We start from the raw sequence: 27790 nt of genomic DNA on the forward strand, positions 1-27790 counted from the left end.
GTTAGGTAAAGCCAAGCAGATAGCAAGATAACAGCGGCGACAACCATATTCGGCCATGGCAATCTCGGTGCAAACGGCCTAGGACTATGAGGGACTACGGGGGGCAGGGTTCATGGTATCGGGGCATCGGGGACATCCATGTCGGATGACAATTTGAGTAACAAGGTTGCTTAATCCAGTCTCAGTCCCTTCACCCTTCTTTTATGCTGATCTTCATTACTCCATATCAAATGTAGATCTTCTTCCCCATGATATGGGTTAGTGCACCCGACCATTTTTCTCTTTCTCTAATGCTGTTACCACAAAAATAGCACCAACAATGAACACGATAGGAATAACTTGAAACGAAGATATCTTTAGAAACACCCGAAACACTTGAACAAGGGATCAGGGGGTGAATGAGAAGGGTCGATATGAAACAGGGAGACCACGGAGATCTATACATTTTCGTGCATTCCCAAAATAGTCGAGTCAGCAGACTGAACTGTGACTAACTGGAGGTTAGAGTTGGAGCTTATCCTCTTCTGTAACGACGTTGGCCTTCTAGAAGGTCTTCGAAGGGAATCAGTGGAGACTTGAATGGAGTGATCCTGGCTGTCAATCCGGTTCATACTTATTAGAGGATAGTTCGTGAATGCACAACCACTTGCAGCAGTGGCTCGGAGGTCCAAGCGCCTTTTGTGAACGTCATATTTTGGGAACGGGATTTGGAAGTTGGGGACTCTGGTAAGGGCCGTTGCCTATTGGTCCCGCTGTTTCCTCCGTTACGGCGGAGAGTATTTTATTGATCCCTCAATTTTGATCCCAGGATTTGGAATTCGAGGATATGCACGTGCATCAAGGCTAAAGGTCTGATATGGGGTACCAACTATAGAATTTCAAGGACAAGCCACCGGGGAGGGATTCCGACTATCGAATGGGATCCGTATACGAAGCACTACCAGCTGAATTTGGCCAGTTCGTTCTCGATGCCATTCCCCCGAATCGGCGGAAAGAGCTTTCTCGCCTTCTCAATATTATTTCTTTGATCGCTTTAATCATTCAACGCACGTGGAGATCCGAGTTGGCTCAGCCCCATAACATCCAGACATATGGACCAGGACGAATAAGATGCTTACTGGATACCGGACAGGGCCACCTTGAAATAAAACAGAAAAAGTAAAAGTAAGAGATAAGCTCAAAGCGCAGGCTTGTGTCAACTCCCCACCTTCTTTGAGCGAGGGGTAAACCACATGGACATGCAGCGCAGGTCTCACAGCCTTCCAACAGTTGGTAGATCAAACATGGCATCTGCATGGTCTCCACCATTCGAGCAATTGATTGACGTTCTGCGTCCGTCTAGGTGGTTTTCGAGTGCCCGACAGGGTCAAACAAAGAAAAAACATGCATGGCCAAGCCTTCCATGCGACGATAGCCATGCAATAACGTGGCTGGTTCCTGCGTCCAACATCCCAACAGCCCATGAGCCAGTCCATGGGGAATGATAATCCCTTCTAAAGAAACTGCAGGGTATGGTTGGTTTCTCACCGTACATTGCACAAAAAAAAAAAAAGAAAGGAAAAGAAAAAAAGCCACATCCAATCTGGGATACATGCTAGTAGCCAGTAACCTATCCTGAAGTCTGGTGAGAGCCACCGTCAAAGCAATGTCCACAGGCTGCATCTACTAGCCTCCATCCGGTAATAGGTATGTCCCCGAGTAAGCGCGAACCGCCATGCATGTCTGGAGTAACGAGGATGTTTTGGTCGGGGAGATCTTCCAGGGATGTTGAGTTCAATGGGTTCATGACTTCCCCGTGGCGTTAGATGGATTTAACCTTCACCGATAGCCCTGGAGATAACCCAGGCCGAAATCCGACATGAAGGATTACAAATTATAGATCGGCATTGCCGTGCAAATTAAAGTCCGCAGGACCAATCTAGTAAGATCTATATGAAATGACACACGCGGGGGTACCGTACTAGTATCCACAAAAGGGAAATTCGAGAAGTGAGGGCAAGGCTGTTTAGTGCCAAGACTTGATTCAACCAATTGGCTCGGGCCTTGGCGGATACCTCCCCCCGGCAAAAACCAACCAATCAGGATCAATTATAGCAATCTGGACTCGGAGCCGATCTTCTGCCCAGGTCACGATATCGATTTCCTTAGAATGTCAACCGTCGATCGAGGGATCCACATTACTCCACTACAGCCGCGATAGGACGAGAGCCCGAAGCTCGGACCTCGCCTGACATTAATATTAACGGTAGGAAAAAGGGAAAAAAATATCCCCGAGTCCCCGAGTCCGTGGAACTAACAGTACGAACTAACAGTACGAACCAAATATGTAGACGGTTGCCTCTTTCTGTGTAGCAATCCATGGTTGATAATCTGAGCGGCCATCTGGGGAATTTGAGGGGAATGGTTTTATCGCCCGATATGCCTCTCTAGACTCGGTAGAAGTAGACGAGCTAATCGATGTACTGACCAGTGGAGTTTACTGGTATTGTCGTGATCCTTATCATTGCTTACAGGCTTAGCTTTACTCTGCTAAATTACCTACACGTCTTCATTTGAGGGTGTTAGACAGTATCACGTATACTGCGATTAATAGCAACGAGCTCATGATTTTGGTGCTTCATTTTCCAGTTTGTCTCCAAGATATCATCTTTCTGGATACTTGCATCAGAGATACGCCTCTTCGTGATTGCTTTTTTTTCTCCAAAGGTCAAAGTGCCAAGGTGTAGTCCGGATAGAAAATATTAAAAAAGAAATATTAAAAGAAAAGAAAAGAAAATATCCCAACGACCCTGCATCTAAGCTAAGATCACACTCTGACATTTCCCAAGCACCTAAAATCTAAGCCCCTCTTACCCCGGCTCTAGATGTCTACTTTCCATTTGCCATTGAATCTGGCCTATTATATCCCCGGGGATCGGGCGTTGGAAAGCTCCTACAGGTCCATGGTCTGCCCTTCTAGTGCAATGGCTCCATACTGGATCCGCCGTGGACTCTTCTTGCCGGGGTTATTCGGTGCATGGTCAATCTTCCGAACCTTTCTCTTTCTCTCTATGCTATTTGTAGTTCTCCAAATTTGGCACAAAGACTAGAATGTTTGAGATATGGCTGGGATAGTTGAAGGGTGTGACATATATGGCATGCTCAAGCAAACTAATATAGTTGTTGAATGGAAATCTAATAGAAAATAGCACATATCAAGCCAATAGTAGATGGATGATGATCTGGACTAGGACTAATAAGGGAAATAATATGCTGTGAACGCCTCTACTAGATTTAAAGTAGAAAAGAAAAGGAAATACATAAAACGAAATAAAGAAATAATAATAATAGTAATAATAATAAAAATAATATAAAACTATATAAAATAAACGCTAAAATTAAATAATAAAATAATAAAATTAATACAATATAATATAATGAAATAAAATATAATATAATATAATTAATATAATTCTTTTTTTCCAAAAAAAACACACTAAACCAAAGAGAAATAGATCAACGCCATGCGTATTGTATTCCAGGCCTTCTTCTTGGGTCAGTCTCAGCCTCTGACTGTTTGCCCATCGTCATTCTCCTCTCTTGTCGACTCTATTTATTAAGAGAGATCCGCCCATCTTTCAATCTTCAATTCTTTAAGTCTTTGGCTTTTTTGTCTCTCAAATCCTTTGAACTGGAATCCACTTATCCACTTGATCTCCATATCTCCATATCTTCATACTTAGTTACTTTCATAATTGTATTCATACATTCACACTTCATCCAATTGGATTGTTGCAGTGTTTGTCTCACCTGGCAGATTCATCTGCAGCCGTGTTTGAGACCTCTCTTTCAGGGGAGCTCAACTGCAAGACAAACCCACCATCTGTGTAGGACGACAGAGAATATCTTTATTCTACCGCTCTTCCACTTCTTTCCTCTTTCTGGAAATTCTCTTTCTCTTCTTTGCTATCGCTGGACAAGTTTCCTGGCGATTGAACCAGTATCACCATATCTTTTGATCCTGTCTCCCAGGACCTGAAAGATCATAACAATGACTTTTGTGGCAACACCCATTCCTCCTACACCTCCCCAGTCTACAGACGGACATCCCTTGCCCGAAGAGTTCGGAGGCCCTGGAGTGTATCGACCTGCGTACGATAACATGGCAATGTCTGATGAGGAAATCAGCACTCGCCAGCAAGAAATGGTGAGTCTCTTATCTTCTGGCGGTTGCCTGGTAAGATAACAATGCTAACCATCTCAGCACTACGGTTCTCCTCCATTCTACAACGCCCCCGGCTTTTCTCAGAACATGCCTCCTCAATCAGTAAGTTTGACTCCCATGCTGGCCATTGACCCGCGTGTAAAACTGACCAGGATACTTAAATCAGATCATGATGTCCGGTCCCCGGGTCACCACACCTCCTCCGGGATCTGATGAGGATCTTATCCCAATGGGCTCACCTACCATGATGACACCTTCCCCACCTTGGTCACAGTCCCCGCATAATCGTGGCAAAGCACCAGCCAGGGCAACTAAACAGCGACGCAATCGTGCCCGGAGAGAACTCTCCGATCCAGGTATCAAGCTCGATGGACCAATCAGTCAACTTACCGAATCTTTTCACACTACTCCTATCAAAGACATGGACGCCTGGGTGGCTCGATCTGCTCTTGAGAGACAGGACGAGGTCCGCAAGAAGAATGGGAAGATCTCTCGACCCATGAATTCCTTCATGCTTTACCGGTCTGCATACGCAGAGCGCACCAAGAAACTAGTTGGCGCGAACAACCATCAAATTGTCTCAAAGGTCGCGGGCCAGGGCTGGAAGCTAGAGCCCATTGAGATTCGCCGAAAATACGAAGATCTGGCGAAGCTCGAACGTGACAACCATGCCGCTACACACCCAGACTACAAGTTCTCGCCCAACAAAAACGCAACCACTACCAGCCGACGCGATAGCGGTTCTCCTGTCTTTACACCAGGACCTACCGGCGATGAAGGGGGCTTTTCTGACATGGAAAGTGATCTTGGATCGACTACATACCGTGGGTCTTCCTACGCCCACTCGCGATCCCAAAGCTTCGAAGAGCCCTACTACGACAGTAGTCGGGATTCCTCGCCATTTGGACCTGACTCCATGATGACACCCGGATATATTCACTCCTCCTGGCAAAACACAAGCCACCCCAGTGGTCTCCCAGTGATACAACCCAGCTCTCTCCAGAGCTCCGAATCCTACGGTGCAGACCTCTACCGCTCCACCAGCCCAAACCAGCATGATATGGGATATGGCTCTTCCCTCGCTGGACTCCCTGGTGCTGCCCACCACGAGCTGCTTCAGCCTCAGCTTACCCACCCATCGCACGGTCTCCCCATGCACGACATGGATCCCAGACTTCTTAGCAACGGCGGCGAGTCTGCTGGAGTTGGCATGGCCGGTCCTTCCTATTCCATCACTCCTGGCTCATACTCTACTTGGGCCGACGAGACTCAACCGGGATTTTACGTAGCCTCATCGGGGCCATCCATGTCTCCCAGCACCGTTTCATATGCTCACCCTAGCATGACCTCTGCCTACCTCCCCAGCATGCAGAGCCTCGAGGGTCGGGATTCCTCATGGGATATGCCTCGCCATGAAAGTATGGCTGATTCTACTGGTGCTGAGTTCGAGTTGTGGTGCTCCCCTGAGCCCAACCCCAACGGCTACTAAGCGTTGGCAGAGAATCAAACAATGCCCATGGCTATCTGAAGGGCCTTTCATAAGTCTACTGTGTTATTGAAAATCTGGGCTGACCAAATTCTTGATGCTGTACTCCTGAATGAGAACGTGAGCAAGAAGTTGGCCACGCCGATGGGCTTTCCAAAAGGAAAAGCTCAGTGGGAAACGGAGTTCAGGCTTGGGGCGTATGGCGTCCAGGAATGATCTCCTTGGTCCGGTCTTTTACTTTTCATACTGTCAGACCAGTCAAATCTGGTTTTTGTCTTATTTTCATTTGATTTTCGGACCTGCCTGGAAATCCATTCGGTACTTAGGGTCTTTAGATTTCTGTCATTTTCACGCCGAAGGAATTATGCACTGGAGGGGATTGTGATCTTTTTAATGCGCGTTGATTTTACCTACTCAAATATCCATTCCAATTTTCCCTACTCCGTATCTCAACCCCCATTAAATATTACCAGGTAAAGGGTGGTATTTCCCCGGGTATTATCACCAATCTCAAGCTTAGCATACACACGGACCTTCTCAATCTCAATCATCAGCGCCTACTCTATGCTGTAAACGGCAGTGACACCCCTCCCAACAAAACCTCGGATATCGTGGTATTACGTCAAATACTCTTCTATTATTATTATTTTCTATCACACTCTATCACATCGCTACTTAAGAGATTCGCGCGCGCTTTCCATATCCTAGATGGCCCCCAATAGGGCAATATGGCCCTGTTCTTTCCAACATTTTTGTGGGTTAGCCATATTTTCTGAACTTGTCTACCCATTTATAAAATAAATATTGGATGACTTTACGCATGAAGGCTTGAGTTGGGATTGTCTACTTTGGGTGAAGCCATTCAAGCCCAAGACATCTGTTGTATAAGGCTGATACCCACAAAATTTGTACGGGTTTATGCCCTCTCTGCTAGAGAGTACCTATATATTCCTCTACCAAATGACTTTAAACACTGCAATATCTGTTTATTATTTTCTTTTCTTTCTCAAGGAGCCCTGGACAGCAGTGAGCGCCTGTTAAGCTCGCCCTTCCTAGACAAAAGTACATACGGTGTGAATGGCTGATGTCAATCTTGATCCAATCTGGTTAGATCCTCTCAATAAAAGAGACACAGAGCAGAGACAAATACATGCACCTGCGTTCCCCAACACAAACTCCATGCCTTTTCTCTGGGACTAGACACATACCCCGTATACCTCTCCTGTACCCCGAGCCCTAAGTCAGGCAATACTCCACCGCCCCGCCTGCCCACCGCCCTGACCCCAAAGGCCTCGCCGAGCAAGTCGAATTAATTCTGTTGATCAAGACATTGCACAGAGACACCCGTGCGAGACAGCTTCAATAAACCCCAAATTGGTCAATACAGATTTACTCCAGGAAGAAAAACAAATAACTAAACCGGAGTCCACGACAACAAAACAATTTCACTTCCGCCCGTTCCTCCGCACCCCTCCTACCCCTCAACCACATTCAAGCTCCGAAGACAACATCCACAGCCAAGATGTCGATTCCCAACGAAGCTCTTCAAAAGGTATGTCTCATACTGGATAGATTTACATCTTTGGGTCGGATACTGCGAGCAGATGACCAGGGGAAGTGGTGTGCCAAGTCAATTCGGTCTCACTCAGCCCTCTTGTCTCTCTCTGGTTTCTGATTCGGGATGTCATTTTCAATAAAGGTGTGCAAATGCTAATGGTTTTATCCACTACAGCTCCTCCAGGAGATTGAGACCCGTGCGATAGCCTCGCAGCAGCAGATCAGTATCACCAAGGCTCATATGACAGCCAAGCAGCGCGATATCCGCATGCTGCAGCTTACATCGAAGGAGTTGTCTGAGTTGCCTTCTGAGACGAAAGTTTACGAGGGCGTCGGAAAAATGTGAGCATTTTCTTTTTTCTCTTCCTGTCTAGTCTTTTTGTTTCTTAGTTATCTCATTTCATTTCTCCTGTTCTCAATTTTGCGGCTCCGAAACAGTGAGACAATCGGGGAAATTTCTCATTGGGCCCATTTTTCATGAAACTGAGACTGACTTACCACCCTGTTCCAGGTTCGTCAACGTTCCCGTTGACACAGTCAACAAGCGCCTTACGCGCGAGAGCGGTGAGGCCACCGCGGAGATCTCCAACCTCGAGAAAAAGCTGCAATATCACGAGACGACAAACCAAAAGAGTCGAGAGAACCTTGAGCAGATTCTCAAGTCTGGTGGGAGGTCGTGAACAAAATGTTGAAATAGGAATATGAGACGAGAGCAAGACGCGAACACGATGCGCTCCCATGTGGCGGGTATCCTTGATTGTTGTATCTTTATACCAAAGGTTCAGCAGTTCTCACAAATGCGAATCTTAATGGGAAGGAAAGACAAGGCTGATTCTGCTCTGTCTTTTCCTTCCGGGTGGACCTGCGACACAGGTGGATGGGTTGAAGATATCGTCATCTCAAGGCTGACGAGTGAATATAATACACTATGTCTGAGAAGATGCAGGAGATATACACATCCCTTCTATGCCCGGCTGGCATGGCTACATTCTGGCGACTATACATACTTGGGTTGCAGGCTGGTGACTTAGATACCCAGGAGTTATTGTTTACAAAAATATCTTTCTTGGATGAACCAAGCGAGGAAAAGAGTGTGCCATGATAATCTCTTTGCATATACCCTCTCTATCTTCTGTGAATTCATCGTCATTGCCTGAATCGGATTTTACGAATTGATTGATCTTCGGCCATCTAGCGAGGGCTATCAAGAGAAATACGTAGACACCCCAAATGTTATATGTTTGTTGTACTAGTTGCACCTCAAAAGGCACATTGTGGGGCCAGCAGTAGCTTATCGTGTTGCAGCTGACATTATCAACGATGCAAGGGTCCTTAAATGCGAAGGCCAACTTTACTTAATCTACCAGCCGAACTCGACCAGCGTGTTCTCGTCGTCCACAAGCTTTCCAAATAGTTCTTTTGGCGAACCCTCTGTAGCAGCCCGCACAATGGGCCGAGCCCCCTCCTCTGCTGATTTGACGCCCTGACCACCTCCAAAGTTGGTACGACAGAAGCCTGGGGCAGCTAGAACAGCGAGAATGTTCTCCTTCTCGAGACTAACAGCATCAACAGCACTAATCATATTGATCGCAGACTTGCTACTGCGGTAGACGGGCAGCTCCCACATCTTAGCACTATACTCTGAAGTTGGCGAGTACGCGATGCCAATTTGGCCCAGGCCGCTCGTCACGTTGACAATACGTCGGTCATGGTACTTCGATGCGCGCAGGAGTGGTAGGAAAGTTGCTGTCATCACTGCCACGCCGAAAACATTTGTTTCAAACACAGCTCGGTAGCTCTCGCGTAGAGTAGCATTTGGGTCGGACGATCTGTTGATGCCAGCGTTATTGATGAGGATATCCAGCGATCCGAAACGCTCTTCAACGAACTTGGCTGCTGCAGTGATGGATTCGTCTTGGTCAAGATCGATAGCAATAGGCGTCAAAGAGCCATTAGTGCCAGACCCTTTTAGTTGCTTGACTGCGCCTTCGGCTTTTTCCTGGGAGCGGGCGGCAATAAGAAGATTATATTGGCTAGTGCTGGCAAGCTGTTGTGCTGTCGCGAATCCCAGTCCCTGGTTTGCACCGGTGATCAGAACCAAGGGCTTAGTGACGGCGGCCATTGTGGGAATGTTTGTATTTGAAGGGATGAAAAATGTTGTAATGTATTTGTCGATGTTGATGGGAAGGCAATGGATGGTCAGTTAATACCTGATATCAAATATCACAAGCAAAGAATAGGTGTTAACGGAGTTTAGAATGCATCTCACTTCGGACTTAATCGGATTTAGAAGTTCTAAGTCACGATTCATGCAAGTTAGTACCCGAAGTCGTCCACGGGCTACAGGTAGCAACCCCGATTATAGATACCTGAGTTGAGGGCTAGATTCCCGATTTCCCGAAACATTGCCCAGGTGGTTCGCTGCTGTGACTTTTCGATGCACCAATCTACCTCGTTGCGGCCAGGGCAGCCATGGAGATAGAGTTGCCCATGCCTTGGTGGGTGGTCTTGTCACTTCAGCCATGATTCAATTCAAACAAAAGCCAATTCAATGACTGACGAGATCAGCAAAGTAGCAATTATGAAGGTTATTTAGAAGGGATGTAGTCCAAATATATTCATTGTGGAAATATGCTGTCCCTTTCGGGCTTCATGGACCTCGCCCTCACGAGAGCCTGATGCTGATTATTGGTGGAGACTGACACGCCTGCTTCTGTCTAACATGGTCGAGGCTGCTGGATACTTAACAGACCAGCAATATATGGCACTTCTCTTCCACTATCAATGGATCTTGCGCATCCCTGGTAGAAATTGGTATGTATCTAAGATAGTCATGGTAGTTATTTGTAAATAGTGGTTTAATACATTATTAATTGGAAAAAGAAATTGTAATCTTGTGAGGCCCACAATGCTGGGTAGGTATTGGTGGGCTTGGCACGGTTGGACATCTACCATGGGGATTCCCAGCTGATATATGGTCAATTGGCGTAATGGAGAGTTGAGTTGAGCACTTAGTCGTAGGTTATATGCAAGCAAAAACATTAATTGAAGTTCTATGATACAGACCCTCAAGCTTTTGGAAGGAAAAAACCTCTTCGAACCGATTGACCGTGTTCATGGCTAATATGTACTTCCATTAGCTTTAGCACAATATATCGGATATCTTGGCCCCCCTCTACTAAATATTATTCAGACGAGCCCCCTTTTCGCAACCTACTTTGATGCAGAGGGTAAGCCATGCTCGTCTTATATTTCTCCCCTGTCAACGCCTATTTCTCACTGAAAGATATCACAGGGGATCTCCGAACTGCCTGTACCAAAAACCTCTCTCGAGGACTTTGTCAGCACAATCCCACCGGGACAGGAGAAAGAACGGAAAATCTTGACTTGGGAACCGGAAGTGAGAGCCACGTCAAACGAAATTATACCAGACGAATGGCTTATGAGGCCGGTTGAAGAGATGCTGTAGGGAGACCATGAGGTGTATACGAGTACCTTATACCCATAATAACATGGGTGCCGCGCGCTGCCGCACGGCGCTGCAGCTTTTTTTTCAAGTTGTTATATTCTAATTAATACTTCAGCCACCACAGTATCTTTCTTGTTCATATAGCGGTCAGCTTATGCCTTGATGCTGGTATCGCGAAGTCGCCACAATAAACAAGACTATCAACTAGGCATTATTCTACTAATTATGTGTCGTTAGTTCTCATTCCAGGAAATGAGTGGTATTGTTGCCAAGATATACGTCATTTTTAATATACACGGGGAGACCGGGCGTTGATGTAGCCGGAGTACGGAGATGACGCCAATGGCGTTAGTCTGGTGGTACATGAGAGCCTTGACATAGGTACATCGTACTTCCCATGGAAATATACGATATTACAACTAGAAATGTAGAGGTCTTTGTCAGTTCCTCGGCGAATGGTAACAGGAAAGTATGTTGGGATCATTTACGATCTTGTGGCGTCCAAATCAATACCTTCAAGGTGTCAGAAAGGCACATCGGTCTACGTAACCGCCCCTCATTTGTCCAATCATGTTTGTGTAAAATAAATAAGGCAACAAGATAACAGTCTTCGGGTTTTCCGCTGATATCCCAATGACAGGGGTTCCCTGGCTTGATTAGGGATCGACAGGGTATGTTGTACCCTCTACTGATATACAATATACTTTTTTTGGCCACTGTAGCCGTTAGGCGGATAGTTTATTCCAGGTGTGGCTTGGGCTGGGGCGTTTATATTCGTAGGTTAGTGTATAAGGCTGGCACAAATCTAAAGGTTATGCCTAGTAGGTCATGTATATGAATAGTAGTATCCATGTTTTCAGCTCTGGTACTTCTAAGGTTAAGTCAGGATGCTTCGTTTACTCGCTTTGGATTTAGATGCGCAAACAGCTGTGTACAACATTACATAGATCTTGGTCTTCAGAAACTAGATGCATGAAGTCCAGGTGTGCCTAGGTGGAATATGAGTGTTCATGACGTGACGCAGAAAGAAGAAAAAAGAAAGTCAGGCGAAGAAGTCGGGTGCCCGTGGGCCATTTCACAGGCACACCCGACCTCGTCCACAGGTTCATCGTCATATTCCATGGATAGTATCACGTTCAGAACTTTCCGTTTAGGCTCATTTCTCGCTGTTTTTTTGACCAAGTAGAATTGAGCACGCCCCACTGGCATCCGATTGTCCTTATGTAAGCAGCCCTAATCCGACACCAGGGCTGTACCAAGGGATCAACAAACCATGCATATATATACGAACTAACCAATAACAGCTCTGGTGCAGCCGCTGCCAAATATCGAGGAAGCCTATAGGATGCTGTGAGACTCTTACCTTTGCGTCTCTTACTTTGCGTGATCCTCTCGGCACATTGTAAACGCTACCAAGAAGGTCAGGTACAGCATGTGTGGCGGGCTACAAGTTCAAGAACAAGAGAAACATTTCATCCTACGGTATTAATATGGAGATGTCCAACCCTACCTCGAATTGAAAATTTTAAGGCTCATTGGCCTAATGCATTCTATCTAAAGGCTAAATTGAACCAGCCCGCTCATTCTACTATTCAATCCTACTTGCAACGTGCAGTCGGCCAACGTGTGCGAGCCGTGAAGCCTGTAGATCTTCCAGGTACTCAGATCAATCGAATATATTGCACGTCATTTATTAAATCAAGACTTCGAGTGATACATAGTTGTAGCACGTGATGATACTGAGCCGCCCGGACTGAAATATACAAGCCTGCCCCTCATTCCTCCCCCCCAAAAGCGGCAACTAAGATCCATGGATAAAAAAGCCCCACCCGTGGAGCTACCGTGTGTTGAAATGGATATAGATCAAGGATAAACATGAAACACTGTTGGTGCCCAATCCGTCATCGCAACGAATAGTATGTTGGTTGTCCAGTTATGGGGAATCAGGTAGGAAGATCAAAAGAACCAGCGCCTAAAGGAGCCCCAACTCGAGTCCGAGTTCAAGACAGGGACAAGATTATTCACAGAAAAGGGGAGTTGATCGTATAATATGGTTTCAGTAATCGCCTTATCTCTTTTAGATGCGTTCTCAGCGTCCCATAGAAGGTTAGCGCGAAAGGGCCCGCTCGTGACTATTTTAAGTAGTGTTTACAAAGGACATGGTTTCACGTTTCGGGGGTTTATGCAGCGGGAATGCCTAATTTGCGGTTTAGGAGAATTAATATTAGAGTGCTCTGTTGTCAAAGGCGTTGGCATTAAATTCGAGTCTGGACTCGAAGTGGGCCCTGATGATGCTTTGTATCCCAACCTTGGAGTTGGAGAGGGGAGAGAGAGAGAGTGTGTGTGTGTAGGAAGTAGAGAGGAAAGATGGAGATCGTATACTAAGTCTTGAAGGAATGGAATATAAGAGAGAGAGTGCAGAGTATATAAAAGGGTAAAAACATTATCGAGTCGAATCCCAAGATTATGCAGCATGAGGCTGAACTGCAGTAATTAAAAATGACGCCCATGACGCCCAGCTGAATAAATAAAAAGGGACTCCAAGCCTGACTTCCCTGCTTTTCCTCTTTCACTTTCTTCCCAGCCCCTCCCCCGCTTTGGCTGATAGTATAAGCGCACACTTCTCGTATACAAATTTCGACTATTTTGGCCCCCTGTTTTTGTTCCTTTCTCCTTTCTCTCTCACTTTCTGGTGTTCACATCTATATCATCTGCCACCTGCACCTGACCTGCACCTGATAACCCCCCGCACAGGCCCCTGTATCAGGGACCCCCCCCCCCCCCAATCTATATTATCAATACCCCCCATACTTTTCGCAACCCCGCCAAGATGCCTGTACGAGCAATGTTTGACGATGACGACTACTCCTCGCCTGACTCGGAGTTCGAGACCGACGTCTCCACACGGCGAACAGGTCTTAGAACCCATATCCGCGAGCGCTCTGTCTCTCGCCACCGTCGCCCGGAAGTCATCTCTCGCGAGTACCTAGCGCCAACTCAAACCCGCGTGCACCGGTCGGCCTCGACAGGCGGCGGTCGACGCCGCGAGCGCGGCCCACCACTAGCACCTCCACCACCAGCGGTAATGATTTTCAATGAGCAAGGGCTGCAGTCAGAGAGTCGCTCGGAGAACAAGCCTCAGTCTCGACGAGTGCAGAACCAGTTCAGCGAAAAGAACACCAACACCCATAACCACAGGCACAACCGCTTCGAGGATGAATTTGACGAAATTCTGCAAGCGCCGGTCGCCCCACGCCGCCGTGTGCGCGCCGCCAGCAGCGTCTCGCGCGATGCATCCCCCTTCCATCGTGACCACGAGCTAGCCATGAGCCAACACATGCTGGAGCGCAACGACATCCGGCAGGACATGGGTCAGCATCTGCTGGAGCGCAATGATCTCCGGCAGGACATGGATCTCTGGAAGCATCAGCAGGAGATCGAACGGCTGCAGCGGGAGCTGCAGAAGTCTCATGGCCGCAGCGACAAAGAGCGCGAGAAAATTATTGTGAACCCGCAACCCAATCCGCACGATGCTCGACTGCTCAAAGAGGAGCTAGAGTACGAGGAAGAGATTGCCGAGCGGCTGCGTAAGCTACAGCGGTTGGAGCACAAGCAGCATTCTGCGGAGGAGGAACGCAAGGCTGAGGAGCGCTATCAGCTCAAGAGGATGGCGGCGGAGAAGAGGGCTGCTGCTGAGGAGGAGGAGGTTAGACATAAACTCCAGGAGGAGAGGTTGAAGGAGATTGCACGCATGCAGGATGAGAAGGGGAAGAGGGAGAAGCTCGTACGGGAGGAAAAGTGGAAGGAGCTTGCAAGGATGAAGGAGGAGGAAGAGGAGAGGGAGAAGCTTGTGCGAGAGGAAAAGTGGAAAGAGCTTGCCCGTCAGAAGGAAGAAGAGGAGGAGCATGAAAAGCTCGTTCAGCAGATTCGAGACGAGGATATGCGGAAGGCGAGGGAGGCCGAGGAGAAGAGGAAGAAGGAGCTCGCTATGAAGGCTGCTGCTGTTGAGGAGTGGAAGCTTGAACAGGAGCGGATCAAGCAGAGACAGGCGGAGGAGGCAATCCGGAAGGCGAAGGAGTTCCGCGATCACCTTCGCAACATTGGCTATTCTGAGGAGGAGATTGACGGTATCATCAATAAGAAAAAGGAGGAAAAGAAGAAAGATGAGAAGAAGAAGGAAGACAAAAAGGATGAGAAGAAAGACGAGAAGAAGGATGAGAAGAAGAAGGAAGAGACCAAGCTCACATGGATTAAGGTATGGAGTTACCACATCCTCTCTATGTACTAGAAGTTTGACTGACACTATGCCAGGTCCATCGCAAGCACTTGCTGCCAGATAGCTTGATGGCTTACGGTCTGCCTTGGGACTGGGACGAGGTAAGACTCATACCTTGTGTGTATACAATGAAAACTAATATCTCTTCATAGCACGACCCCAACTACATCATCATCAAACAGTGGATTGACGATGACTTCCAAGAAATTCTCTTCGCCCACACCCGACGTATACGCGAGGGCAAGGTCCTCGCCCAGACCTCTCACTCGACGACCGAACTGAAAGTTAACGACCGCAAAAAGGACAGACTATACATGGTTCGGAAGAAGAGCCCTTCAGGCCGGGTGCGCATCTTCGGATAAATGTCTTCTATTCTACGCCGCGTTGATTATGATTGATGCTTGTTTGAACGTTGTTACTGTGTTGCTTTATGAGACCCAGTCGGATTGGACCGTTTCTTGTTGAAATTGTGCTATGTTGTGTTGTGTTGAGATTTGTTTTTGTTTTTTTATATATCACAGAGTATGTGGTAGTACAGTAACGCGATATGAGCTGATGACCTTTTTTCTATTCCAACTCTATCTTCTCTCTCGTTGTACCTGCCTTATATATCCAGTCCGCCGTCTCCTGTCCAATCTACAGGTTTGGCGAACATCTTGCGGGTATAGGTGCTTGGTATGGCTAGATTGGGGATACTCCTAGTATAACTGGAAATTCTGAGAACGGAGAATTATATGATAGGCGATATGTGCAGATGTAGTACAATATACATGTCAGGCTTCAGCCCTGCGTAAAAAAGACCTCCCATTGTGCCAATCTCAATGTAGACATGCATGTCTGGGCACGGACCAAGATGCGAGCTAGAGCGGGGCCTGAACGGACTATAATACAGAAAGTGGAATGGGTATGATGTGAGGGAGAGTGATAGGCAAGGGCAGGTAGAATGCAAACCTAAAGACCTATCTGGGAATTCGTCTCCCACCGCCTCTCAGCGCGCAGAATGAGCTCCTCATAGACAGTCCATGCCAGCGCGGAGCTAATGGCCTTGCGAGCCATGCGGATACCAAGTCCACCAAAGAGACTGCGCATGCCATCCTCGTGGATCATCAAGCGCGTAGCATGCACCATGTTCCCGTATTTGGCAGGCATCAGCTGCAACCGAGTCTTGACGGCGTCAAAGGGATTGGTGATTGCAGTTGCCATTCCGGCGGCCGCTCCACCGGAGACGAAGTGTATTGACGAGGATGAAACAGCAGTTGTCGTCTCGCCATTATTAGAGGGTTCTGCGGCCATCAAGGCGAACCGTCGCTTCAATTGCTCGTAGAAGAGAACATAGAGACCCGCATAGGGGGCATCGCGAGCGGCAGTAGCGCCGAATCCTGCGAAGAGCCCACGCAGCCCTTCGGTGCGGACGATATCCCGGCCTGCACCTACTAAGCTGCGATATGCGTAGAAATCTGACTCATAACGGACCTTGATCACGGTCACTGGCATCATTACGAAGCCTGCGGCAACTCTTGCGACGGCTCCTGTGGCGAGATTGGCTGTGTTGGAGAGTTTGGGGAGGACGGAGGATGATCTAGCGCCTATTACCGGGCTGGCTAGGGCCATTGGATTGGATTGCGCAACGGCTTGGCGCAAGGCGTTGAGACTGGTGAAGTATAGTGCCGACCCGAAGCCGGTTCGGAGGGCTGAAGGGAGTGTGCCCCGCCATAGTCCACGGATTGGATTCGGAGAGGAGATGATCGCCTTCAGAGTTGGAAGGAGGGCTGCTCCCTGGGACTGTTGGACTCGAGTTTTGAGGAGGTCCGCGGGTTGGAGAAGGATGGAGGAGGTAAGGCCAGAGCAAAGACCAGCAGCAAAGTGGAAGGGTGTTTTTGAGGCTAGAGCAATAAGAAGATGATTAGCAGTGGAATGGAAATGATTGGGGCATGGACAGAAAGCATACTTGTTGAGGTGCTCGTTTTCACCTGCGGCACCGTCAATGTGCTATTGTTTGACATTTCTGAGGCAACTCGAACCGCGACGTCAGCGACAGTGAATATATTTAGTTTGAAGATCAAAGATTCAATGCCAGCTCGAGGTCCATGGGTGTCGCGTATGCGTAACAAATAAGAAGGCGTCAAGATCCACCGGAAACGTAAAAAAAAAAAGGGAAAATTCCACGAAGACGGTCACCACCAAATATAGACACCAGCTTGCATTCCACCAGGGAATAAATGAAGGTAAATAGAATTGAATAAGATAGAGAGCAATTGCAAGTGCTGAGTCTGCCGAGGTAGAGGAAAAGATGAAAAACAGTGAAGTCATCGTCAGCAATGGCTATCGATAAGCCACACCGCTTGGTTTTCCATTCAATGTTGGCTTATACAACCGTTGTACAATAACTACAATATCTACGGAGTAGCAGAGTAGAAGCTTGCTATTAATACTAATAGCTCATAGCTAAAATAACTAATAGTATTCCAAAGTCAACTACATAGTGTATCTATCGTCTGACATAACATCCCTCATGCGGCTCTTTGAGCTTGAGGCCGTGTACTCTGTACTATGTAGACTATTTGCAGTCCAGGGATATGCATGTTGCTTTGTAGATCAAATGCAAGAAGCGGAAATATGCACATATAATATAAATAGATACCGAAATCAATAAATAGCCCTGAAGAGAGAAGAAACAAACTGCATCCGGCATCTCGCGGGAGTGCACGGACCAACCAGCCCCGTGGGTAATCGACGTCATGTCACTGGGTGGTATTTTTGTTTTTGTTTCTCTTTTTCCTTTTCTCTTGGGATTTAGAAACATCTTGTAGAAGAGATTACAGAGATTACGGAGTTAACATCTCTCTTCACCTTGGTGTACAGCAGAATGCCTTGGTCTTTGCCCTTCTTTCCGTATCCGCCCGCAAGGGACGGATACTGGGAGCCTGTTACTTCCACCTTGAACTGGTGCGAAGAGGTGTGTATCCCCGCAGATCAGATGTGAATCCTACAGAAACAAGAACTACGCTAATATTTCCCTTTGCCCAGGACTATTATGCCACTGAGTACTCCGCGGAGATCGTCAACACACTCACGAATTTGCTGTTCATGTGGCTTGGAGTTCAGGGCATACGGAGCTGCCGTCGCAATGGACATGACCAAATCTTCACCGTCGCCCTCATTGGCTACCTAGTAGTCGGAACAGGAAGCTTCCTATTCCACTCGACCCTCAAATGCAAGTCCCTATACCCCTCCCAAGCCCAAAATCTGGTTAAACTGCGGCGGACATTCACCAATAACACCTAAAACGGTATATAAGTGATCGAAAAAGCAATGCTGACCGATCAACCCCCACAATAGATCCCATGCAACTAGTGGACGAACTCTCAATGATCTATACCACCTGTCTTATGGCCTATGCCTCATTCTCGTACTCCCGCAACACCACCGTACGAGTCTGCCTCGGAGTTTCGCTCACGGGTCTCGCTGTATTCATCACCCTGTACTACCACTACCTCCAAGACCCAGTCTTTCACCAAAACGCCTACGCACTCCTGACCACTGTTGTCGTCTTGCGCAGCATGCACACCATGGAAGTGACCCTCCGACCCAAATGGCGCCACTCGACGGAGGAGGACCGCCTAGCGCGCCAGAAGAAAGGACTCCCCGTTCCGACAAAGGAGCGCCAGCACTACGAGAACGTGCGCGACGTGAAGACCCTCAAGACCATGTGGTTCATGGTGGCATATGGCCTAAGCATGTTTTTGGGAGGTTTCTTCATCTGGGGATTGGATAACGTGTTCTGCTCTGAGATCCGTCGGATGCGCCGCACCGTTGGTCTTCCATGGGGTCTCTTTTTGGAAGGGCATGGCTGGTGGTATGTGTTCAACTTGGAGCTTATGGATTACTATTGGATTGTTTACTAATTCATGCTTCCTTGCAGGCACATCATGACTGGCATCGGTGCTTATCTCTATATCACATGGGGAATCTGGCTCCGCCACTGCCTCAATAACCGACAAGAAGAATATCACCTGCGCTGGGCACACTTCTGGCAGATCCCCGAAGTGATCCGCACTTCGGGTGGATCACCCGAGAACGGGGTATCCCGAGCCAAGAAGTCAACGTGAAACAGCCGTCTAGACATTCTCTCTCTCCCAGTTGGTACATTACTCGCACCCATTGTTTATGGGTGGCAATATACCACACTCTTGCAAATGTGACCCCTTCCCCAACATCACACGAAATAGATACCACGCTCCTTCTTGTCTGTCCTTTGCCGTGAAACTCGGAGCAGAGCACTGTTTTTGATTCCCTCTTGTTTTTACTTTTACACAGCTTCTACGAACACAATTCGTCCCGGAGACGGATCTGTTGGCCTTGGCCCATAGATATACGATACCTTTTGTTTCTCTTTCTTTTTACCTGGGGGTGCGGGGGGCCGTTGCTATAGATGGGTGTCAGGCTTGTGAACTATTATGACCGTTGATTCGGCGTACTCATTCATATGATCTGAAAGTAATAGAAAAACATTCAGACGATGCAGCCTTAAATATTCTATATTCTCATGTGCTAGGATAATCCGCAAAAGCAGACTACGCATGGTCTATACTCACATCCGACGCTACGAACGAAGCAGGCACAGAACCAAACAGCTATACAAAACACTCGCTTACAGCTTCGACTCCCCATTCTGCGCCGCCTTCTTCGGCTTTCGCGCCGGCGCGGGAACATTCTTCAACCATTCTGCATCAACAGTAACCTTCTCAATCTTGGACTTCTGACTCCAAGCCGCGCGGAAACACTCCTCCTCGGCGCGCCAACGACGGATCTCCGGCGCAAGCCAACAAACCGCGGCATCAGCGCACTCATTCACAGCCTCCTGAGCAAGAAGATGACCAAAGTCCTCGAGGAAGACATCACGCACACGACCCGCAGCAACGCCACCACTGCCGCCCACCCCGGTGCCGGTGTTGGCAAGCTTATCGGCGCGCATGGCTGGGAGACACATGTCCGACTTTCCGGCGAAGATGTACAGTACGCTAGGACGCAGGAATGGGAGCTGGGAGAAGATCCTAGCTGGTTCTGGGCGGTAGAAGGGGTAGATGTGTGGGTGGGTTGCGTCTAGGTCTGGGTGTGTTACGCGGTTGACGGGCTTGGTGCTGTTCGGAATATTCGTGTAGTTTGGTCGCGAGAAGGTGAACACTTCTTGGTGCAGTGGGGTCCGGAGTGTTACTGGGGGCCCGACGGTTTTGTCTATCGGGGTCTTGGGGTCTAGTGGGTGGATGGCTGTTGGGAGGTCGCGTAGACCGTGATCGATCCAGCGGGATAGCACTCGTGGATCCCAGGCTTGGTAGAAGGGGCTCCGCTGGAAGCCTTCTGCGGCGGCTTGGCGGGATGGCCATATATCGCGCCGGTGGGTTGATAGTTGGGTTGTTTTGGCGATCGTACGCTTGTTAATCTGGAGGCTGAGGCCGTCTAGTTGGGTTGTTTGGCGTTGGATCACTGGGTCTAGGAGGACTAGTGTGTGAATGAGTCGGGGGTGCATTAGACACAGTTGGGTGCTAGCGGGGGATATTAGCCAGCTTGCCGCGTGGATGTTCTGGTTGTTGAATCTTACAGATGCGCGCCTCCCATGCTATGCCCTATGCCAACGATAGGCCGGGGCATTTCAGCCCGCTTGACGTTGACTAAGTGGAGAAGATCTCGGGGGTGGTCGAACCAGCTAGCTGTAATAAATTTAGCATCAGCTTGCTTCATACAAGGCATTCATGTTACATACGGTCATTTCCGAGGGAATCTTCATTGATCACGCTGCTTTGGCCTTCGTGCGCCACGTCGGCCATCCAGATACTGCGAATGCGCATCCCATTCTGTTTAGATCGAGCGTGGATTTCCTCCCAAAGTGGTTCATATAGTTCCTGCGAGGAACGATCAGTATATTGCTGATTCTATGCTTCGACGGCCGTCGCAATGCGTGCGCAGCTGTGAAAGCGGGTCCGGCGGCTCTGGACCTCGGCACTTTGTATCTCATACCTTGGGGAAGCCATTCGCGTGGGCAGCAAGAATAGTAATGTCGCCTGGTTGCGGGTTGGGATTGTCCAGTGGAATATATTGTTTCACGGCCAGATGTAAGGGCTCTTCTTGGTCGTTGGCCGTGGCTCCGGGATACTCTCTGATGTGCTGAGTGGGCACGACATGCTCAACGACGCGGAAAGGGGACGACATGGTGTGCAATGTTGCCGTTTGAGGGAGAAGAGATTGCATTTATTTCAGTTCGGAATTATTATAAGACGTAAAGGAGAATGAAGTCAGCAAAATTCCGAGAGACCGCGGTTTTGCGGGGGAAATGAGCCGAGGATCTTTGGGGCTGAAGGCATTCCCCTTTATTCAACTGCCGACCATCCTTTGCATAACAGATTACACTTGGGTGCATATAAATATGTAAATTCAATTGAATGGGATATTTGAGCCTTGCAGCTGCAATAATCAATGTTCCGGTTGGTTTGGACGCGACGTGGTGTAATTTAACACAGATAGATCGGATATCCACCGAAGCTATATACGCTATACCCTACCCTCTCCCAGGCGAAGGGGCGAAGGAGGTTATAAGTTATCTTTTTTTTATAGACAAATTCGCCTCTGAGATTTATTTACTTTCAAGTCAAAGACGAGAGAGAGACAGCGTTGCCGCTAGGACTGTTCCTGACATGATATTCCCGAACAAGCAAAGATGCTACATTATTCTATATACTACTCTGCACTGAGAGCAAGACAAGCATCAACAGCGAGACCAACCCTGCGAGGAACAGTTAGTCGATACTCAATAGAACATTCAAAATCTGACAAGGATAGAAAGTACTCACCTCCCCTCTTTCATCTTAACGACGTCATCAATAAGCTCACGATCTAGGTTGGGAAACATGTTCGAAAGTGTCTCAACAACATTATTATGTTCAGCACGTTGGATACGGCGCGCCTCCGCGTCTTCAGCGCTAGCCTGACGTGCGGCGGCATCCTGGGCGTCGAGCACGCGGGTTAAATTTTTCTTGGCGGAGGTTCCGCTACCACGGGCAGAGTGGGCACGCTCATCGCCTGAGCGACGGCTGTCCTCGCTGCTTGCGCGAGGGGGCTGGTAGACGTTCGGGGTGAGACGGGGCGGAGCAACGCCAGGTTGGGGCGTGGGGACAGGCTGGGGGCGTTCTTGAGAAGCAACAGAACTTGTATCTGGGTCGTCGGAGAAGATGCGACCAATGGTGGAGAGGGGTTTTTGAATTGTGCGTAGTAGTCCTGCGACTGGGGCAGAGGTTTCGTCGTCGCTGGATTGGGTAGTTTCCCTGCGGCTTGGTCCGGCCTGGGGCTGAGATGTAGGGGGTTGGGTGGAGGGTTTTTCTTCAAAGGTTTCGGTTTCGCGGTTCTGTTCTGCAATTGCGGAAACGGCGGCTTCGACGTTGCGTTCGAAGTCCTCGTCGCTGACGGTTAGACTTGTGCGGTCGAGGCTCTCGATGAATTGGATGGCTCCAGACTAAAAGAGGTCAGTCTTTGATATTCTACGGTAGTATAGAAGCCAAACATACCAACGATGAGATGTAATAACCTGCTTCACCGCCAAGTTTATCCTGATTGCGGAATCGAAGAATGTATTGAATGTTAGAAACAAGATGGTCAGGGTTCGCATGCAAAACCACATAGATCAGGAGGGGGATAAAAGAGTCGGCGGATGTGTCGGCTTTTTTGGAATTCTTTAACAGACCAAAGATGACTTTGCAGCAGTTCAAAATGCAAATGACCTTGTCCCGAGGAGCCCGGTAGCCATTGATTTTTGATATTTCTGTCAAGCAAAGTCAGAAAGTTGAAAAACTCCCCAAAACAGCCCATAATACGTACCTTGCTGTGCCAGATTCAAGAAACGGCGTCCACCGCCGCTCACAGTTGGGATGTCTAGATGCGCTTCGTTGACCCAGCTGTAAATGCGAATCTTCTGGGCCAGGATATCGTCTCGCTCAATGTCCTCCTGATGCTGGCCACGTCGCCACGGTCCATGAAGTCTTTCTAGCTCTCTCCGCCGACTCCGACTTGCACTTCTGGGTATCGTTGGCGGAGCTGGAATGGCTGGGGCAAAAGTTTGTGAATACAGACGATTCATAACAAGTTTCTCCATGCCTTCCTTGGCATTATCGAATTCGCTATCCGATACATCTCGCCAGATCTCGCACATGGCCATCTTATTTGTGATAAACGTCAGGAAATCGCTGATGATCTTGACTTGCTCATGGACCATCCATTGCTTCTTGCCAAACTCCATGAGGAACGACCGCAAAAACTTGGCTACGGGGTCGGCGGTGCGGTGACGCAGCTGTTCTAAGAAGCGGTGGAAATCAAATGGTTGGTCAGACTCTGGTTCCGGCAGTGGTAGGACTGTTGAGGTGGAAGCTCGTCGGTTTTCTGCCGGCGATTCGGACTTGTGAGGATGTTGGGATACAGGCTGCTTCTCCGGGGATGTAGCGACCGGGGAACCCACGGACTCGGTGGAAGTCGCATGGTCCAAACTGGATTTGCGTGGCGGGAAATAAGTTGGGGCGCCTCGGAACTTATCAGCAAGCTCGAGCCGTGGAGACATGATCTCTTTTTGGTCGGAGCTTCGCGCGGGGTCCTGGAATTGTCCCATAATATTTTGAATCTCCGCCTGGGAGCCATTATCGTCCCTAGGCCCTTCGACCTGACCACCTCGTTTAGAGTCCAGGTCACCATCACTAGGCACATCCGGGAGCTCTTTCTCGGGGCTGGGGGTCCGGCTTGTATCGATAGGTGGGAGTGTTGGCGCCGTAGTGCTGGAGGTTGCGTTGAGATTAAGGTAGACATCGTCCTTCTGTGGCGGAGGGGGTGGAGGAGTATTTGTGCTGGATGACAGGTTGGGTGTTGTATTTCCAGAGACCGACAGTCCTTCCATCTGCCCCGCAAGTTGTTGTTGCTCAGCCTGTGGTGGTTGGACAGCTGTCGTCAAGTCCATCGCGGCGGGGTCGGAGATAGCGGCCACAGCGTGTGGCTCTGTTGTGTCTTGCGCACTCATTTGGATTGTTTGACTGCTGTCTGGTTTCGCAAGATCGTCCTGTGTTTGAGCTAGGAGATCGGTTGGGGCGGCCGGCGTCTCAGTGTGTTCATGGATATGCGGGACGTCTCTCGTCTCGGGACCCGGAGAGGACGGGGATTCTGTGGTAGACATAAGCTATATTAATCATATGCGCCCGGGCAAAAAGAATAGATTCAGGGGGGTCATAAAGGCTCCGAGTATGCTCATGCGGCTCTCTCTTGTTGATATGCGGATCATCATTCAACCGAGGTAGTCCGCTTCTCGATTCAGCCCTGGAGGCTACATTGACGTATGGAGGAATGAGTGCCTAGGTGGTTTCTTTCTTCCATTCGAGAATACTAGATCAACAAACAAAAATATCAATTAATCCAGCATTAGGAATATGTCAATTAGCAACAGAGACCTATCTACTACCTGCATGTAGTTCTAACAATGCCCAACCTGTGTACCTTCATAGGTACTCACATGATACCCTTCACCTTTCACTAATTTCAAAGTCAAACTCAGTATGAAGAGACAAATTCTACCTAGCAAGAAACCATCAAAATTTCAACATCTTGCAATCCATGTGAATGCATCTGCTGGAGAAGGTGACCTCATGGATGCCCACCTGGACAAGTCACAGGTGGATCTATAAACATGACTAATGCATTATTGCCTCAGGCATCAATATATCCAAAAAAAGCTATCAAGCTAACCATCCCAGAATACACAACACTCCCACCCTGTTCCTCCGCCATGTGTGGGATTTTCTTTTCCTTGAGCTCTTCAAAGCCCACACCATTAACACAGGAGACCTGCACTCTACTCCAAAAGCGAGGACCAGACAGCTACAAAACTCATACGGCGCAAAAAGATATTCACGCACAGGATGGCGTGTCTCCACCCCTTTCCTATTATCTCACCTTCACATCCACGGTGCTGTCATTGAGAGGTGACCATGTGTACACACAGCCACTTGTAGACCCCAGAACTCAGTCTGTGCTCTGCTGGAACGGAGAAGCCTGGAAGATCGCTGGGGAGCGCGTGCAAGGTAATGATACCGAACGCGTTTTCAACTTATTTCTACAGGCGGTGAACGGTGATAAGAATGATTCTGTTGAAAGAATGGCTGAAGCTATTGCAAGTCTATCTGGGCCATTTGCCTTTGTCTTCTATGATGCGGTCACTTCAAGACTCTTCTACAGCAGGGATTGCCTTGGGAGGCGGTCTCTCCTCGAGGGATTCGATGAAAATGGCAATTTGAAAATTTGCAGTATTTGCGACAGCGCCTCGGCGGATTGCTTTAAAGAAGTAGGCACCGAGGGTGTTTGTACGATTGACCTGGCTCGCTATCAAGGTCCTTCTTTATCTCCCAGAGAGTTGTGCCAAATCAAGGTCTTGCCATGGAGCTCTGCTGCTTCGCCGCCAGCTGATCACATTGTATGTTCTAAGATTCATATCTTCCCCCAAGAGCAGCAACTGACAAAAGACCGAAGAGAAAATCAATTCCACCAATGAATACAACATTACCCACAGAGCAGCCTCCTGCATTGACAACAGACTCGGTATTCGTCAAGGAGCTGGAGTCAAAACTGCATCAATCACTCGAATTGAGAATTCAGAACGTGCCCGAGCCTCCAGGTTACATTGCAGGCGAGACCGCCAAAATAGCCGTTCTCTTCTCCGGCGGTTTAGACTGCACACTTCTCGCCAGACTCTCTCATGATATCCTCCCCCTCGACGAACCAATCGACCTCCTCAACGTAGCATTCGAAAATCCGAGAGTGGCAGCAGCCGCGAAAGCCAACCAGCAAAAATCCCCCTCCTCAACACCACCCCTCTCAATATACGAAAACTGTCCAGACCGGATAACCGGCCGGTCCGCGCACATCGAGCTCCAGGCAACATGTCCAGGCCGCACATGGCGCTTTATCGCCATCGACATCCCCTACACCGAAACCCTCACACACAGAGACCAAGTCAAACGCCTAATGAGACCCCACAATACTGAAATGGACATCTCCATCGCATGCGCCTTGTACTTCGCATCTCGCGGCCAAGGAACAGCCCAAACAAACCCCTCAGCCCAAATCCCAACTCTAGACACTCCTCCATCTCCCCTTTACACAACCACCTCTCGCGTCCTCCTCTCCGGTCTTGGCGCCGACGAGCTCTTCGCCGGCTACGGCCGACACGGCGTCGCCTTCAACCGAGGCGGATTCAAAGATCTGATCGCCGAGATCGATCTCGATGTCAGTCGACTCGGCTCGCGTAACCTCGGCCGCGACGACCGCGTCCTCTCCCACTGGGGCCGCGAGACGCGTTTCCCATTCCTGGACGAGGAGTTCGTGGCTTGGGTGCTGCGGGCTCCTGTGTGGGAGAAGTGCGGGTTCGGACTTCCAGAGATCGACACTACGGCTGGTATTGATTCCGAGAAGCTGGCGCTGCGACTTGTTGCTCTGCGGTTGGGGTTGGTGAAGGTTTCTCGTGAGAAGAAGAGGGCGATTCAGTTCGGCGCGAGGACGGCTAAGATGGAGACGGGGAGGTCGAGAGGTACGGATGCTTTGAGCTGAGACTTGTGGCAGGGGAATTTCTGCTACATGTTGAGTCTTTGAGGTGCTTTTTACATGCATATATCCCCATACATCTTCCGACATCCTACACATCCATCCATCCACTCTTTTCTTTCTGTCCATTATAGATTCCCCCTTTTTCCTTTTACTTTTTTCCTCTACTATGATTCCCCTCTACTCCACCACCAGCTATGATGACAGAATATGGAAACAGATACTTCCGAAACCTCCACCCCACCCAAAAAACCAGCCTTCCTTCATTTCAATAGACACAGCATCCACAAACACACCTGTCCATCTCAAATACCCGACCCCTGCGCACCAGACCCCCAAACGCCCCATCTCTCTTAGTGTCTCCCACCCTCTTTCGTTCATCCATGGAGCAACCGCAGTCCTCGGACGGCGTGTAGCTCATGCTGAAAGGAAGCGGGCTAGTCGCGGAGAAATGGAGTGCTGTTTGGCTTTTTGGTACAGGGAGAGGATTTGGAAGGTTGGGTTGTGAGTGTGGATGGTATGAGATGAAGGGTGGTTGGGGGGTTCGGGGTGTGTTAATGAGGTATTTAAAAGGCAAGTCTGAGCTGGGTTAGATCAGATTATACACGTTTACTTTCACCTTGAGGGATATGCAGATAGGTCATGGCTTGATACTTGATTAGAATCATATCTGTGAGAGCATGAACCATACTACAGTACGAGGTAGGTGTAGGTAATACATTTTACTAGAGCAAGGTTTACAAGTGGGAATAAACGATATAGCAATATAATTGATTCAAACAGAAACAAATACCATATTAAGATAGCCACGAGTCAATCCCACAGAGGGAGACGATCAGAACCGGCCCAACAAAAAAAATGAACAAAAAACAAAGTAGGTAATCTGAAACAGCAAAGTAGAGAAACCAAAGTGAGAATCACAGATCTAAAGGAAAAAAAAGAAACATTGACTGAGGAACTTGTCTCAAAACTTTTCAAGAGAATCAGATGAGACGAACCGAATCGCGTTCATCTGATCTCGGTGAGACGTCGGGGCTAGGCTTTACCCATCACCCGCGCCTACCACAATACCCAGAGGGTCAAGAGGAAACACAAACATGTTTTTCATAGAAACACAAAACAAGACAGAATGTCTAATCGTTGCAATCGTCAGAATCACCGAGTTAGGCCGTAAGCCAA

At 48.6% G+C, this 27790-nt stretch overlaps 9 protein-coding genes across 9 annotated transcripts; 5 read left to right on the forward strand and 4 right to left on the reverse strand.

The window, feature by feature from the left end:
* Window positions 1-4030: 4030 nt before the first annotated feature.
* Window positions 4031-5693, forward strand: N7537_007853 (HMG-box domain-containing protein; the record flags this gene model as incomplete). Its single annotated transcript, XM_056898908.1, has 3 exons — window positions 4031-4186; window positions 4244-4306; window positions 4371-5693. 3 exons carry the CDS (start codon window positions 4031-4033, stop codon window positions 5691-5693), a joined length of 1542 nt encoding a protein of 513 aa, XP_056750984.1.
* Window positions 5694-7212: 1519 nt separating this feature from the next.
* On the forward strand, window positions 7213-7927 carry N7537_007854 (putative prefoldin subunit 1; the record flags this gene model as incomplete). Its single annotated transcript, XM_056898909.1, has 3 exons — window positions 7213-7242; window positions 7423-7589; window positions 7759-7927. The coding sequence occupies 3 exons, from the start codon at window positions 7213-7215 to the stop codon at window positions 7925-7927; spliced, it is 366 nt and encodes a 121-aa protein (XP_056750985.1).
* Window positions 7928-8607: 680 nt separating this feature from the next.
* Window positions 8608-9369, reverse strand: N7537_007855 (uncharacterized protein; the record flags this gene model as incomplete). The annotated part of the gene is made up of 1 exon (XM_056898910.1): window positions 8608-9369. One exon carries the CDS (start codon window positions 9367-9369, stop codon window positions 8608-8610), a length of 762 nt encoding a protein of 253 aa, XP_056750986.1.
* Window positions 9370-13546: 4177 nt separating this feature from the next.
* Window positions 13547-15354, forward strand: N7537_007856 (uncharacterized protein; the record flags this gene model as incomplete). Its single annotated transcript, XM_056898911.1, has 3 exons — window positions 13547-14971; window positions 15028-15093; window positions 15145-15354. The coding sequence occupies 3 exons, from the start codon at window positions 13547-13549 to the stop codon at window positions 15352-15354; spliced, it is 1701 nt and encodes a 566-aa protein (XP_056750987.1).
* A 589-nt stretch (window positions 15355-15943) lies between these two features.
* N7537_007857 (putative mitochondrial carrier protein) lies at window positions 15944-16995 on the reverse strand (the record flags this gene model as incomplete). The annotated part of the gene is made up of 2 exons (XM_056898912.1): window positions 15944-16875; window positions 16941-16995. The coding sequence occupies 2 exons, from the start codon at window positions 16993-16995 to the stop codon at window positions 15944-15946; spliced, it is 987 nt and encodes a 328-aa protein (XP_056750988.1).
* Window positions 16996-17858: 863 nt separating this feature from the next.
* On the forward strand, window positions 17859-19101 carry N7537_007858 (ceramidase; the record flags this gene model as incomplete). Its single annotated transcript, XM_056898913.1, has 4 exons — window positions 17859-17948; window positions 18020-18206; window positions 18332-18848; window positions 18915-19101. 4 exons carry the CDS (start codon window positions 17859-17861, stop codon window positions 19099-19101), a joined length of 981 nt encoding a protein of 326 aa, XP_056750989.1.
* A 542-nt stretch (window positions 19102-19643) lies between these two features.
* N7537_007859 (putative toxin biosynthesis protein) lies at window positions 19644-21199 on the reverse strand (the record flags this gene model as incomplete). Its single annotated transcript, XM_056898914.1, has 4 exons — window positions 19644-20535; window positions 20592-20700; window positions 20754-20892; window positions 21008-21199. The coding sequence occupies 4 exons, from the start codon at window positions 21197-21199 to the stop codon at window positions 19644-19646; spliced, it is 1332 nt and encodes a 443-aa protein (XP_056750990.1).
* A 525-nt stretch (window positions 21200-21724) lies between these two features.
* Window positions 21725-24194, reverse strand: N7537_007860 (guanine nucleotide exchange factor VPS9; the record flags this gene model as incomplete). The annotated part of the gene is made up of 4 exons (XM_056898915.1): window positions 21725-21770; window positions 21838-22496; window positions 22549-22802; window positions 22859-24194. The coding sequence occupies 4 exons, from the start codon at window positions 24192-24194 to the stop codon at window positions 21725-21727; spliced, it is 2295 nt and encodes a 764-aa protein (XP_056750991.1).
* Window positions 24195-24800: 606 nt separating this feature from the next.
* On the forward strand, window positions 24801-26617 carry N7537_007861 (asparagine synthetase domain-containing protein; the record flags this gene model as incomplete). Its single annotated transcript, XM_056898916.1, has 2 exons — window positions 24801-25484; window positions 25541-26617. 2 exons carry the CDS (start codon window positions 24801-24803, stop codon window positions 26615-26617), a joined length of 1761 nt encoding a protein of 586 aa, XP_056750992.1.
* Window positions 26618-27790: the final 1173 nt, after the last annotated feature.

The sequence above is a fragment of the Penicillium hordei genome, assembly GCF_028827395.1.
Source record: "Penicillium hordei strain IBT 12815 chromosome Unknown utg000004l_segment0_segment0, whole genome shotgun sequence".
NCBI classification, from domain to species: Eukaryota; Fungi; Ascomycota; class Eurotiomycetes; order Eurotiales; family Aspergillaceae; genus Penicillium; species Penicillium hordei.